The sequence below is a fragment of the Balaenoptera borealis genome (genome assembly GCF_965194805.1).
Source record: "Balaenoptera borealis genome assembly, chromosome: 16".
Taxonomy (NCBI): Eukaryota; Metazoa; Chordata; class Mammalia; order Artiodactyla; family Balaenopteridae; genus Balaenoptera; species Balaenoptera borealis.
In genome coordinates this window covers 73,172,172-73,186,462 of record NC_138872.1, presented here as the reverse complement: position 1 = coordinate 73,186,462, position 14,291 = coordinate 73,172,172, and the positions used below count along the sequence as shown (strand labels likewise).

Here is a 14,291-nt window from a genome sequence, read left to right as displayed (position 1 = left end):
CCAGGGGAGGGGCCGGCAGGTAGGTGCCCTTTCCCAGGAGTGCCACTCCGGAAGGAAGATCTACTGTGTACCCAGGCCGTGCTGGAGACTCGTCCTCACTGCCGGCTGCGGAGACCCCAGCGTTTCCTCTGTGCCCGCTGCCTGCCTTCGAAGCCGCCTTGGACACCTGCTCCCGCTTCCCTCTGGTCCTGACACCTGGATCTTGCCTTTGAACCCCAGCCTGAGGTCCCTTCCTTTGGGTGCCTGGTGTCTTCCCAGGGCCCCTGGTCCTGGGTCATGGCCCAGAGAGCAGGCCAGGGGCCTAGGTGGCTGGAGGCTCTGGCCACTCTGCTTTTGCTTGGATTACTCTGGAATGAGATGGGTGAGTGTGTGGGGGTGGGGAGTGTGGAGCACGGGGGCAGGGAGGGCGGGGGGCGGCAGGTAGTGCACCGGGGCCGAGGGTATAACCCTTTTCTGGGGCACATCCCTTATTCTGGGCTCAAAAAACCCCAGCTTCAGCCTCCCTGGCTCTTGGCCTCTCCCCTCAGCTTTGGTTTCCTGGCGGGGGGGCCAGCCCTGTGGAGAAGCAGCAGGTAAGGGTGGGGTCTGGGCACTTGAGACTTGCCTGCTTACCCCTCCCTCTTTCTCTTTCCCTCCAGGAGCCGTTGGGGCTGAAGGTGAGGCTCGCCCGGGAAATGGGGGAAGGGGAAGGGGAGGGGGAGGGGCCGCGGATTCAGATTTCCCTGGGGCGTTTGAGTGCCTGACCCTCTCTCTGCAAGGCCGTCTCGTTCACTCCTGTTATCTTATTTAGGTCCCCCAATAGCTCTGGGAGGCGAGGAATACAGCCCTCGTCCTTTGGATTAAGAAACTGAGGGGCAGGGAAATGACTTGCCCAACGGCACACAGCCAGTAAGTGGCAGAGCTGGGATTTAAACCCAGGTCTGACTCCAAACGTGGGTTGTTTTGAGGGAAACAAACCAAGGATCCGTCTCCTTGGCAATCCCGGCTTCACCATGTACTGGCTGTGTCTCGAATGCCAGTTCCCTCACCTCTAAAATGAAGTTGACGGAGTTCCCTGGGGGTCCACCGGTTGGGACTCCGCACTTTCACTGCCGAGGGCCCCCGGGTTGGGGAACTAGGATCCCACAGGCCGTGAGGTGCGGCAAAAATAAAATAAAATAAAATGAAGTCGATTCTGGGAATTCCCTGGTGGTCCAGTGGTTAAGACTCTGCGCTTCCAATGCAGGGATCACCGGTTCGATCCCTGGTCAGGGAACTAAGGTCCCGCATGCCATACGGTGCGGCCAAAAACAAAAAATGTTTTTAAAAAATGAAGTTGATTCTGTCTGTCTCCTGGGGCTGCAATGAAGAGTCTGGAAGATTAAGGAAGTGAAAGCCCCTCTGGGGCCTGACGTTGCTTGAACTGCTGGTCTCTATTGTCCTTTTTACAAGGAGAGGGGGAGGAGCCTCACTGGGTGGTTTTCCCTGCTTCTGAGCAGGTGACTTTGTGAAGGGCACTTGGGTCCTGCTCCAAACAGCGGTCTCTGCGGAGGTGGGGCCGTCCTGGAAACTAGACATTCACACCCTGGGAGCCCGGCTGTTTTGTTCGTTTGTTCAACACATTCACGACTCCATCCGTGTGCCCAGCCCTGTGCTGGGTGCTGGGGACGTGGGGATCTGCCCTCGTCCCTGCCCCTAGGGAATGCCCAGGTTGGCTGCTTGAAGCAGACACCGTCATAATGCGGAGCAGCCACGTCCGGGAAGCACGGACCTCGGCAGCTCCGAAGCGTTGTCTCACTCAGCCAGCAGGGTCAGGGCAGGCTACAGAGGGACTGAGAATTTGAACCATCTCCATAGGCGAATAGCAGTTTGCTGAGCGAAGTAGGGATGAGGAAAAGTATTCTAGGCAGAGTGACCTGAATAAGCCAAGGTCTGGAGGTGAACAAGTGTGTGGCCCGCTGTGACAGGGTGTCCAGAGGGCTGGCTGGAGCAGATGGCTGTGCCATGGAAGGTCTGGAGTCTCTCGTAAGGGCAGTGCGGAGCCAGGGAAGGATTTAAGCGGGGGTATGACCTGGCCAGATTTGTAAGGAGTGGAGCAGATGGAAGGCAGGAAGGCCTGTGAGGACAGAAGCTGGATGGGACCTTAACTAGGCACTGGGTCGAGGGTAGCGGGGGGCGGGGGGGGCGGTGTGCAGAACTGACCGTGACTGGTGAGCCATGGGATGGGGACACAGGGTGGCTGGTTTCTGTAAACTCACTCCGCAAGCTCCAAACCAGACCTCCTGGGCTATGTCAGGAGTGGCAGGGTCGAGGATGTGGTTTGGGGGCCCCTGAGGACCTGACCCCCTCCCTCCCTTTCCTCCCTGGGCAGCCTCCTGCGGCGTGGTCCCCCAAGCACGTATCACAGGTGGTAGCGATTCAGCCCAAGGCCAGTGGCCCTGGCAGGTCAGCATCAGCTACAACGGCGTCCACGCGTGTGGCGGCTCTCTCCTGTCCGAGCAGTGGGTGCTGTCGGCTGCTCACTGCTTCCCAAGGTACCAGCTGGGTAGGGGGCAGGGTGGGGAAGTCAAAAGTGGGCTGGAGGTCAAAGTTCAAGGATCAGTGTAGGTCAGAGGTTGGAGGTTCTTGGGTTGTATCTAGGGATATCAATAAAGTCTGTAAGGATCCGTCAGGAGTGAAGGCCAGAGGTCACAGGTCACAGGATAAAACAAGGATGCAGGGTGGACCCTGAAAGGTCAGGAACTGAGGTTGGATGCCACAAGGCAACAGGGATCCTGGTCTCTCAGGTCCCAACCTTCGCCCCTCTGCCTGCAGGGAGCACCGCACGGAGGACTACGAGGTAAAGCTGGGGGCCCACAAGCTGAACTACTACAGCTCTGACACCCAGGTCCGCACGGTGGCGCAGGTCATTTCCCACTCCAGCTACCTCCAGGAGGGCTCCATGGGTGACATCGCGCTCCTCCAGCTCAGCCGCTCTGTCAACTTCTCTCGCTACATCCGGCCCATCTGCCTCCCCGCAGCCAACGCCTCCTTCCCCAATGGTCTCCAGTGCACTGTCACGGGATGGGGCCACGTGGCCCCCTCAGGTGAGGGTGAGGGGGGCGCTGACGTCTAGAGGCACGGGGGGAGCCGACGCAGGGTAGGAGGCCCTGGGTAAGCATCTTTTGTCCCCACAGTGAGCCTCCAGGCCCCCAAGACACTGCAGCAACTTGAGGTGCCACTGATCAGTCGTGAGACCTGTAACTGCCTGTACAACATCAACGCCAAGCCCGAGGAGCTCCACTTTATCCAGCAGGACATGGTGTGTGCTGGCTATGTGAACGGGGGCAAGGACGCCTGCCAGGTAAATGCGGGGGGTCCGGGGAAAAGATGAGACAGGCGTGTCTTGGGAGATGAGGGCTCGATGGGGCTCGCACGGATGGTTGGAGGCCTGGCGTCCGGTCCTGACAGCTGCTGTGTGGATTTTCTCCTCAGGGTGACTCTGGGGGCCCACTCTCCTGCCCAGTGGGGGGCCGCTGGTACGTGGCAGGCATCGTAAGCTGGGGTGATGCCTGTGGGGCCCCCAACAGGCCCGGTGTGTATACTCTGACCTCCAGCTATGCCTCCTGGATTCACCACAAAGTGGCAGAGCTCCAGCCTCAGGTGGTGCCCCAAATCCAGGAGTCCCAGACTGATCGCAACCTCTGCAGCAACTATGGGGCCTTCAACTCTGCCCCAGCCCCAGGCTTGGTGGGACCCCTCCTTCTGCTGCCACTAGGCCTGACCCTGGGCCTCCTCCGCCCACAGCACGACCACTGAGCTACTCACCCTGGGAGCTGACTTGCTTCTGGGACCTCCACATCACACCCAAGGGCACACGCCTGCTCCCAGGATGCCTGGGGCCTGACTTTGAGCCACTCCTTCCTCCCAGGACCCTGTGGGAGTTCAAAGCACCATCCTGACCTTTGCATCCACTCTTCTGGGTTGCTCTTTGGGGCTGTAACCTCCACCACAGGAGTTTACTGCCTAGGAGTCTGCTGGCTAGAAACTCTGGTCACCTCCATCTGCTGTCCACAAGCCTATCGGTTGGGCTCCTATGGAGCCCCCAAGGACCCTCAGCTATGAAAGTGGGCCCCGGCTCCCCACCTGTTTCTAGAAGACTGCCCAGATGCCTGCCGCTAAAAGGCTGGCTGCAGCACCTCACCTGCTCTGCCTGATGAGCCCCATCATTTCACCCTCTCACTGTTTTCTGGGCTGGGGCTGCCTCCGGGCAGCATGCTTTCAAGGACAGAAAAGGCCCCACTCTTGCTTCACTGGCTGCCACGCCCCCTGAGCCCCGACTCCTGGACTCTGGAGGACTGAGCCCCCACCGGAACTGGACCCCGACTCGCACCTGGTGTGCGGGGTTAGACGGAGCGAGACGGAGTAAAATGTTCTGAGCACAACTGGCCGTGTGTGTGTGACGTGAAATGAGGCCCATCCGCTCTGGGCCTCTCCCTCCCACCTCCAGAGTCCAGAGCCACTGGCAGAACTTACTTTATTAAAAAAATGATGAAACAGGTCTGTACATATTTACAGGCTGGGGTGCAAGGAGGCACGGGTCCAGCAGCAGGGGCACAGGCCACTCACTTCTTGGAGAGTTTGACTTGCTTGTGCTTGGGGGGTGCCCACTTGAGGCAGACAGAGTCCACTGTGGGGAGAAGAGGCATGAGAGGCAGGACTGGGCCTCCGGGCCCGGCCGCTCGCACTGGCTGCTCTGCCCTGGGCCCAGGCCAGGTTTCACCTCGAGGTGAGAACAGGGGCAGACTGAGTCCTGGGGAGGGGGCTGCCCCAGGCTTCAGTCCTGGGAGCTGGTCAGACTGGTTGGGGATCCGATGACAGCAAAACAGAGGCCTTGGCTCACGGCAGTCCTTACATCTACCCCCCGCCACACACACACACCCTGGGCAGACTCCACCCACCTGTTATGGGTGGTTTCTTATACTGGGCACTTTTGAGGTGTTCCTCCACCAGCTTGGGTGTGACACAGATCACATGCTGGCCCTTCCAGTACTTGACCATGTTGAGGGACTGGAGGGTGCTGATGATGTCATTCTGGGTGATGCTCGTCATCTGGCTGCAGAAAGGGATTAGAGCAGATGCTGGAGACAGCTCCCTTGCGGGGTTTGGCTGGGACAGCAAAAGGGGACAAGGAGACAGTTTGACAGCATCACGGCCAATCTTAGGAGAGTCCTTCCCTCTTTGAGGGTTCCAGGTGCCTCCCTTACCTAAGGTCCTTGATGGACAGTGTGCCCCGGAAGTCTCGCAGGATCTCCAGAAGGACCCAGGACCAGTAGCTGCGGTAGCTGAGCTTGCCCAGGTCAGACAGTGGCTTCTCAGGGGAGCCTACTGTGCTCTCCAGCTTGGACAGCTCATAACCTGGCAACGGTGGAAATGAGGAAACTGAGGACCCACCCTGCCCTGGCACCCCTCACCACAGCTGCCCTTCCTGGACAGGCCGGGAACCACTCACTGAAAGCAATGAGGAACTTTCCATAGCCACGGCGCTGGTAGGGGGGCAGGGTCAGGATGCAGGCCACGTTGTTCCCGTCTGGTGACTCCTTTTCCTGTAGGGGTGGGTGGTCAGGACCTCTGCGGAGGCTCAGCCCCTGCTTCTGGTTCATTCTCCCCCGCTCCCTCAACCCGGGCTTCCCGACCCAGCACCTTCGAGAAATAGCCGACGATGTGGGCTCCCTGCCTGTCCACCTCAGTCAAAATGTAAAAGACGAATGGCTCCACGTCGAAGTACAATGTCTTGTGGTCCAGGAAAAGCTTGGCCAGCAGACACAGGTTCTGACAGTAAATCTGAGGGGTCGCGAGGTGGAAGCAGGCTCAGGGAGCAGGCGTTAACTCCTCCGCCTCGCCCCACGGAGGCCTGGGCAGGAGCTGCCACCCTGCCCTGCAAGTGCCAGGCTCCAGACAGCAGCCAGTGCCAGCACGGTGAGAAGTGGGATCCTCACCAGGACAGTCATGTTTAGAATTGGAAGGAGTCTTAGAGTCACATTCTGGTGGACGGGGAAACTGAAAATCAGAGAGCTACGCGCACTCAAGGAGGTAACGGCAGAGCTGGACCAATCATGGCTACCACTTCTGAGCGCTGAAGAGGAGCTCAATCTTCACAGACACGAACTCTTCTATTTCAGGTCAGGAAACAAGCTCAGGGGAGACAGTGGCTCACTCAAGGTCCCATGGCTGGTGAGCACTAGGGCAGGACTCAACCTGCTATATGAGTTCTGACTGTTCATGGCTGTGTCCTCAGCACCTAGTGCAAGGCTAAGCGTGAAGCTGGGAGCTTGGTAAATGTTTGCTGAATGGACGACCCTCGAGCCTGACTCTGCAGCCTGAGCTGTCTGCCCACTCAGCCAAACTGGGACAGAGAGACCAATGTCAGGAGGGCCAGTGGGACCTGGAGGTTGGCTTCATGGCAGAGATCAAGGACACCTTTTACGTCCACTCTCGTTTGACTCAACAATTGTGTGAGCCCAGCACCACTAGACCCATTTTGCTTAGGAGGCAACGGAGGCTCTGGGGGGCGGCGGGGGGGAGTGCTTGCCTGAGGCCCCAAAGCTGGAGAAGGCAGAGCTGGGAAGAACACCCACGTCTCCTGCTGGGGCCCCTCCTGCCGCCCCCAGCCCCATTCATGCTCAGGAAGTCAGAGCAGGGGGCTCTGGTGGGGCTAAGAATGGGTATTTCCCAAGTTACTTATCACGAGGCTGACAAAGGCCCATGTTTACTAAGCCCCTATTCGATGCCAGGGACTGTGCTAAGTACTTTACTTTGCTGTCTCATTTACTCCACTAACAAGCCTGTTAGTTAACTATTAGCATAACTCCTGTCTTAAAGATGAGGAAACAGGAACAAAGGACCTTAAGTAACTCGTCCAAGGTCAGCTAGAAGTGACGGGGCGATTTGAAGCCAGGAGCCACTCAGAGGCCAGCCCTCTGCGTCTTACACTCTACTGGCCTTCCCCAGGAGACCTTCCCAGACTGACCAGGCAAGGGTCAAGTTCTCAACGACAGCAAAGCAGGCCCCAAAGGCCCCACCCTGCCCCAGCGAAGTCCTTCAGGAACAAGGAAATTAGCGGTCTGAGCCACAGAGCTCTCCCCGCAGGAAACCTCACACAAAGCAGTTCACACCCAGGAAAAACAAACACCTTTTCTTCAGGCAGAAAGAGAAAGCAGTTTTTAAGAACAGCCTGAGGCAAGACAATCTCCACTCTGGGTTCCAAAATTGCCTGAACCTAAGCCACCCCAAGCTACCCCATCAGAAGGCAAGTCCTCAGGGACAGAAGGGAAACCCAGAACTCGAGGCTGGCACCACAGGGCCATGAGTTCACTATGCACCAACCACAGGCCGAGTGCCAGGCTGAGCACAAGCCCGCAGGCTTCTTCGCACACTAAGGCCGGCCTCTACCCTTTGGCGACGGTGAGGATCGTCGGGAGGTGCCCAGCGTGTCCCCCCACCTGCCACAGTGCCTCCCCCCGGGGCTCACCTTGTGGTCTTTGCCGTCTACCTCGTACACAGAGATGTTGCTCTTGCGATAGATCTCCTTCCCCGGGGGTTGCCGCCACTGGCACTGGCCCTGGGGGTGGGGATGGGCAGGGGGAGGCACAGGTATGAGGCCCCAAGGCTCCCCACTAGGTGCCCCATCCTGCCCTGTGTGGCCTGCAGCAGGCCTCTGCTTCTCTCCACCTGGAGACCCCGGGCTCCACCCTTTACCTACATCGAGTAATCCTCCCAACCATCTGAGGAGACGGATGCTATTTTACAGATGGAGAAACCGAGGCACAGTAACTGGCTAAGTAACTGGCTCAAATATCACACAGCAAGATGGTTTTAAGTCCAGCTCAGCCTGGCTCTGGACGACTCTGGAGGGCTGGCACCCGTGACAAGGGCATTGCCCAAACCACATACATTTGCCTCAGTGTCTACCCTGTGGGAAACCCGCCCCTGCCCTGCCCCAGCAGGTCCTGCGTGTGGATTAAAGCTTCCTGTCTGTCCGCACCTCATGGTCCCACGGCTCGGGGCTGTGCTTACTTCCTCTTTTCCACAGGGGAACCTGGCACTGGACTGGCCTTGATAAACATGTGCTGAGGGCAAGGGACCCCAGAAGGTCCCCATTCCACAGAAGAGGAAACTGGGGTCTGGGGAGGGTCAGCAAGTTGGCCAAGGTCACTCCGGCAAAGGCAGAGTCAGGCCTGGAATCCAGGTCTCTCCAGCCGGGGCAGCTTTTCCTTGGACTCAACTGCTCTGGACCTGTCTCTCTTGCCCAGTGCCGCTGCCTCAGCCGGCCCTCAGCCTCTATGCCCACCACCGCACTCACCAGGCCCGGCCCGGCCCAGCCTCACCAAGTGGAAGCGGTAGCTCTTTTCGTATTTCATGTACTTGAGGCAGTACTCGCAGAGCCAGAGCTTGGGCTGTTTCCCATAGTCTTCAGGGAATGGGGAGAAGTACCAGGCGTCGATTTCGTAGTTCCCGATGTGGATCTTGTCCACGTACTTCACCTTGGTGATCTGTGGGCGAGGTGGGAGTGAAGGGCAGGGGATGGCTCGGTCGGGGCAAGGGATGCCGTAGGGAAGGGGTGCCCCCACTTAGGACCCCCTCCCCTACTTACCGCCTCATGTTCCTTCTCCAAGGCTGCTGTTGTGGGGTCCATCTCTGCATAGGTCTGAGTGAGAAAGAAGTGGACACAGGTGAACAGAAGTGGCGGTCAGGCCACCCCTCCCATCCCAGAACCCAGCACTTCCCTCCTGTCTAGCAAACCTGTTTCACCTGGTTTCAGAGCTGACTGGTCCAAGTTCCTCTCCCATCTGCCCACCCACCCATACATCCCAGACACTCCTGATGCCCAAGTTTGGACCTTTTGCCTGATGAACAGGGCTAGGATCAGGAGGCCTGGTTCCAGTTCTTGGGCTGGTAAGAGCTTCAGCTGTACAACGCGATCAATCCAGCTCTGCCACAGTTGCTGTGAGACAGATGACATAATGGGCCTGGTCTTCCGCTTCCATAGCAGGAACTGGTGCCGACTGCCCGGTGTGCCTGGACCTCCTTCCTGCCCGTGGGACTGCTCCCGGAGGCCCCTCCCGCAGGCACATCAGGCTCTAGGTGTCCAGAAAGGAACTCAACCTTTCCTCCCTGCAAACCTGTGCATCCTCCTGGGTTCCCCATCTCCCTAGGAGCATCACCTTCAGTCCAACTACCCCAGACCAATAAGAGGCCTGCTCTCAAGACTCCTCCTCCTGTCTCAGCCTGGCATTCGAATAACGGCCACGTCCTGTTAGCTCTACCTCCTTGTCATCTCTGGAACCGGTTCCTCTGTCCCACACCAAATAGCCACTGCCACCGTCTCAGGTCTGGATAGTTGACGAGGCCTCTGTAAATTCCCAGCCCCCAGTCTCAGCCCCCTCAAATCTGCTCTGCTATTGACACTCCTGTTTCTGGCCTCCATGCCTTTGCACATGCAGTTCCTTCCACCCTGAATGTCCTTCCCTCTCCTAGAGCTGCCAGAAGATGCTTACTCAGCCTGGTACCGAGCATGAGCCAGGCAAGCGCATGATGAGGCAGAGCTTGGCGAGTGATCACGTGTTAATTGTTTTTGCTGTGCTCTCCCTGTCCTTCAAGGCCCAGCACCCTGGGAAGGTGTGGTCAACAATCCTCCAGGAGGCCTGACTGGATTCTTCTGATGCAGAATACATTCCTTCCCAAGTCAGGAATTCAGTGGTCAACAACAGTACCCTCCGACTCCCCCTTCTTGGCTTCCCCCATTTTCCAAGTCTTTGGAAGGCAGGGACTACAAGCCAGGTGGCACTCACAGCCCATCTTGCTCCTAGGCCAGACGCTGAAGGAGGAACCAAGTCCAGCCTGACAGTGGATGCAGGTAGGCCTATGACCTACACCAGAGTAGATGGCAGCCTTGCCCTGTAGTTCAGAAGGGAGAAGGAGCCAGCCTTTTACCCAGAACCCCTTCCACAAAGCACTTTGCCTGGATGGCCTCATTTAACCCTTTTGGCAACGCTGAGATACAATGTTCTTACTTCTATTTTACAGAGAAGTAAACAGGCAGGGAGAGGCGAGGTCACTGGCCCTTGGGGACTAGCCAGCTGCCATTTATTCCGAGTACTAAGCACTTACGTCGTAGGCATTACTCAGAACAAGCCTGAGATGGGAGTCCTCTCTCTCTCCACTGCACGAAAGAGGAAACTGAGGCACAGAGAGGTGAGCTCACAGAACTGGCACCCAGCACAGCTGGGCATGGGCCCCTCGCCTGTCCAACTCCACACCTAACCCCTGCAAAGATGAGGGAAGGATGATTTTCCTCCTCACATGCCTCTTTAAAATACATTTCCCAACTCATACAATACAATCCGCCTCTGCAAATGCATTAAAGAACTACAAAAACGCTACTTTCCGTAAATGCTGCAGTTTATTTAGAATTAAACATTAATTAGGCTCTGAAGAACCTTGCTGATCGTTAACTCGCTGTTACTCGTTCTTTGATTTTATCCCCACTGGCCCACTGTCAACCACCCTGCTGACTGCCAGCTTAGAGGTACATCTTTGTGACTTAATGTGCCAGTGCAACCTGGCTGGGGAGCTAAGAAAACCTTAGATCTGCACTGTCCGGTAGAGTAGTCACCAGCCACAAGTGGTTACCTAAATTTAAGTTCATTACATTCAAATAAAATTTAATTCTCGGGACTTCCCTGGTGGTCCAGTGGTAAAGAATCTGCCTTTCAATGCAGGGGACACGGGTTCGATCCCTGGTCGGGGAACTAAGATCCGACGTGCCGTGCAGCGTGGCCAAAAAAAAAAATCTTTTAATAAAATTAAAAAATTTAATTCTTACTCACACGAAACCCATTTCAAGTGCTCAAGAGCCACACGTGAGTAGTGGCTACTGTTTCGGACAGCACAGAGGTAGAACATTTCCATTTATCACAGGACGTTCAATTGGACCGTGCTGCCTTAGATGGTGAGAGATCTTTTTTTTTGGCCACACCATGTGGCTTGCAGGATCTCAGTTCCTGACCAGGGATTGAACCCGGGCCATGACAGTGAAAGTGCCGAGTCCTAACCATTGGACCGCCAGGGAATTCCCAGTGAGAGATCTTTCTAATTCAGGTATTTCAAATTTTTTTATCACAGCACTGTAAACCAACTGGCAAGTTTGTGTATATACATATATATATTTGTATGTGAGATAGAAGCTTCTTAAAACAATACTTACCTTTAATAAAGTACAACGCACTATGATATTTTCTATCTTGTCCTAGTTCTTCCATTTTTGAAATTTAAATGGTCACCACCCACTGAACTAATTTGGCAATCTACTAACAGCCCCACAGTTTGCAAATCATTGCTGCTAAGCCCAGAACGAGCACTCAGAAGGATGGACTAGCACTGGTTGAAAATAATGAAGGTATGGGTGCCTTGAGAGCTCCATAAACCCTCCTCTTGTGTGCACACCCCGTCTCACAAACCCAGAAACTAAGAGTCACAGTGGGAGGATAGAAACCCCCCAGGGCAGGCTAGCTTTGTGAAAAGAACCCAAGTTTTGGAATAAAGTGGCAGGAATTTCTAGCATGTTTCAAAGAGCTTGTGCCCCAAAGTAGGACAATCTAGTTGGCCAATCTAATTCCTAACTGGATTCCTAAAACTACCTCTACCTCCCTTGTAAACTGGGGATCTAATGCTTACCTCACAGAGTTGCTGTGACACTTCAGTGAGATCATATACTGAAATACTTAGCCTAATACTGTGGCTCACAAGCCTATAAATGTTTGCCATTATTACTCTAATTTCAACCCACCCTTTTACTAGCTGTATGATCTTGGGCATGTTACTTAACCTCTCTGAACCTGCTTCCTGTTTTCCTCAAAAAGAACTAATTACCCCTGTGGTGTTGAGTTGTTAGGGAGGATCTGATGAGCTTATACAGGCACGACACTCAGCACAATGCTTGGCAACAGCAAGTGCCCCGAATCACTCCTTCTCTTCCTCCCCTTTGGACTTCAGGTCCATCTGTCAACGTGGCACAGCCAAAAGCGAGCACGAAAGGTGCAAGAGGCCTGAGTTCCAGTCCCAGCTGTGTCATTTCCTTGCCACGAGACTGTAGCCAAGCTCTCACCCTCTCTGAGCCTCAGTTTTCTCATCTGTGAAGAATACCTGGGAAGAAGTAGATAGAGTCCCCTACGCACTGTAGGAGCTTAAGAAATGGGAGCTGCTGTGGTTTTGGCACTGGGACCCAAGGGAGTCAGCAGAGGCAGCTGAGCCTCCTGCAGCCCCGGGGAAGGGGAGGGGCCCGGACCTTCTGCACGTGGTTGATCTCGTCATGCTTGCGCTTTTGGTTTCGAGTGATCTTCCGCTCAGGCTGCTCGGCCAGCTCGCTGAGGTACTTCTCTGAGTTCTTCTGCACGGCATCCTTCACTGTCTTGGTCAGCGCCAGCCGGTTCTTGTCTACCCATTCGTCCAGCCGCCGGTTAACTGTGAGGACGGGCCATGAGGGTGCTGCCCTTCCGCCCCCGCCCCCCCCAGACCTGGATCCCCCAAATCACTCACAGCCCACGTAGTGTACATAGAATTCCTCTCGGCCCTCCTGATCGTTCACTCGAGACTGGATCACTTCAGCAGAATCTGTGAAGGGAAAGGGCTAGCATCACCAGGAAGGAAAACGGGGCTGGAACAACAGTGATCCTTCGCACTGAGGAGCAGTTTCCCAGATTCTGTGGCCAAATGTGTGCTAACCTCACCTGTTCACATCTGCCACTCCCTTCAATCACTGTCTGAGGTGGGCCAGACTGGTGCTGTTATTCTTATTTTAGAGACAAGGAAACTGAGGCCTATCCAGGGTCACCTATTTGAAAAGTGATAAGAGCTAATACTTAACTGAATTTAAATCTGGCTCCAAATTCAATGTTTGTTTTACTATACTCAGTCGTTCATTTGTTCAGGGGTCATGGGGGCTAGCTGTGGAATCAGACAGCCCCACTTCCTAGCTATATTTAACTGATCAAGTTATTTTGGCTTTCTGAGCCTCAGCATCTTCATCTATAAGGATAACCGTGCCCACCTCAAACGGTGAATTAATGGCTCTAAAGCTTTCAGTATAGCACCTGACAAACAGCCGACCATTCGATAAACGAGGAAGGCAACCACTGCATGTCTGGCCCTGTGCTGGGTTGCTGCTGGATACAGTGATGGATCATGAGCAGTCCTGCCCTCCGGAAGTTCCCACTTTGATAGAAAACAGACAGACAGACAATGACAACATAATGGTACATATACTATAGCTTAGGTATGAAGAAAATGTTTCATTTCTTCATACAGAAAGGGAACATACAGAAGAGAACGACTCAATCTGCCTGAAGGGAGTCAAGAATGGCATCACAGGGGATATGATCCTAAAAGGATGACTGGGGCTAGCCAGCTAAACAAGGAGAAAGGGAAGAAAGGGCATTCCAAGCAGAGGGCACAGGCGGTAAAAGGCATATGGCCTTCAGAGCATACAGTGTGGTCTGGTCTGGCAATGGCCTTTACTAGGGGTGCTGAAAACCAGAGAGGTTACAAAAATGAATGCCATTCTAAGGAACTTGGGGTTTATTCTGGAAATGAGGCAAAGCAATAGAAGGGAGGGGAAGCTCGCTTTTGTGTTCTGGGAGGTCCTCTCCGCTGGCGGCTGCAGGGGATGGATGGAAGGGGAGTCATAGAGACAAGGGAGACCACTGAGGAAGAAGGTTAACAAGAAAAGGGAATGAAGCCTAAGACTGGGCAAGGAAGTGGATTGGGAGCTCTACACACAGTAGGAAGAACTTGGCGAACGCCCAACTCGGGGAGGTTTGTAGGCGGCGCCCGGGCAAGTCCGAAAGTCCGCGTTCTCCTCCCTCAGGCCCCATCCCGCCCTTAAACCCCGCCCCCTGGCCCTGGGTCCCGCCCTCACGCCAGGTGCTATCCGGCCTTCGGCACAGGTATGTTTCTCCGATCTCCACGGTGACTTCTGGCTCTCCACGCGCCGGAGTCGGCGGAGAGACGCGGCCCGGGGACGGGGAGGTCCCCTCGACCGCCACATTCTCGCCGGGCCCGGGCTCGCCCTCCCCCGCGACCCCTGAAGTCGCCGCCGCAATCGCCGCAGCTGCTCCTTGTGCCGCCATCGCTGTAGTGGAAGTGACGCCAGAATACAGCGCCGCGCAGGGCCTTTAGCTCCGGGTCAGCGGCTAGTGGCGGAGGCCGCGGCAGGCTGGGGGGGGGGGGGGGGGAGGGGTGTGTGACGTCGCAAGAGCTCATTGGCTCGTGCGACG

The 14,291-nt window shown here is 55.7% G+C and overlaps 2 protein-coding genes across 6 annotated transcripts; one reads left to right on the top strand and one right to left on the bottom strand.

The window, feature by feature from the left end:
• The first annotated feature begins 44 nt into the window (after window positions 1-44).
• On the top strand, window positions 45-4,403 carry PRSS8 (serine protease 8). 2 transcript variants are annotated; one of them, XM_082360854.1, is made up of 6 exons: window positions 45-361; window positions 639-656; window positions 2,351-2,513; window positions 2,794-3,065; window positions 3,156-3,322; window positions 3,454-4,403. In XM_082360854.1, the coding sequence occupies exons 1-6, from the start codon at window positions 277-279 to the stop codon at window positions 3,775-3,777; spliced, it is 1,029 nt and encodes a 342-aa protein (XP_082216980.1). In that variant the 5' UTR covers window positions 45-276; the 3' UTR covers window positions 3,778-4,403. The 2 variants fall into 2 exon arrangements, with proteins under 2 accessions (XP_082216980.1, XP_082216981.1); XM_082360855.1 differs by lacking the exon at window positions 639-656.
• A 75-nt stretch (window positions 4,404-4,478) lies between these two features.
• Window positions 4,479-14,204, bottom strand: KAT8 (lysine acetyltransferase 8). 4 transcript variants are annotated; one of them, XM_082360841.1, is made up of 12 exons: window positions 13,934-14,194; window positions 12,556-12,630; window positions 12,305-12,480; window positions 8,858-8,962; window positions 8,612-8,665; window positions 8,346-8,510; window positions 7,490-7,579; window positions 5,662-5,802; window positions 5,471-5,564; window positions 5,226-5,376; window positions 4,920-5,074; window positions 4,479-4,648 (listed from the first exon to the last, which is right to left on the bottom strand). In XM_082360841.1, exons 1-12 carry the CDS (start codon window positions 14,142-14,144, stop codon window positions 4,584-4,586), a joined length of 1,482 nt encoding a protein of 493 aa, XP_082216967.1. In that variant the 5' UTR covers window positions 14,145-14,194; the 3' UTR covers window positions 4,479-4,583. The 4 variants fall into 4 exon arrangements, with proteins under 4 accessions (XP_082216967.1, XP_082216969.1, XP_082216968.1 ...); XM_082360843.1 differs by lacking the exon at window positions 5,662-5,802 and having other exon boundaries at window positions 13,934-14,202; XM_082360842.1 differs by lacking the exon at window positions 8,858-8,962 and having other exon boundaries at window positions 13,934-14,187.
• Between the last annotated feature and the right edge of the window lie 87 nt (window positions 14,205-14,291).

Bases quoted from the DNA above. Each gene is read 5' to 3' on its own strand.
- KAT8 (XM_082360841.1), bottom strand. From the start codon at position 14,144: ATGGCGGCACAAGGAGCAGCTGCGGCGATTGCGGCGGCGACTTCAGGG. The intron at 5,565-5,661 runs GTGCTGGGTCGG...CCACCCCTACAG, and splicing joins TCGTCGGCTATTTCTCGAAG to GAAAAGGAGTCACCAGACGG. The intron at 5,377-5,470 runs GTGAGTGGTTCC...CACCGTTGCCAG, and splicing joins AAAGTTCCTCATTGCTTTCA to GTTATGAGCTGTCCAAGCTG.
- PRSS8 (XM_082360854.1), top strand. From the start codon at position 277: ATGGCCCAGAGAGCAGGCCAGGGGCCTAGGTGGCTGGAGGCTCTGGCC. The intron at 2,514-2,793 runs GTACCAGCTGGG...CTCTGCCTGCAG, and splicing joins GCTGCTCACTGCTTCCCAAG to GGAGCACCGCACGGAGGACT. The intron at 3,323-3,453 runs GTAAATGCGGGG...TTTTCTCCTCAG, and splicing joins GGGGCAAGGACGCCTGCCAG to GGTGACTCTGGGGGCCCACT.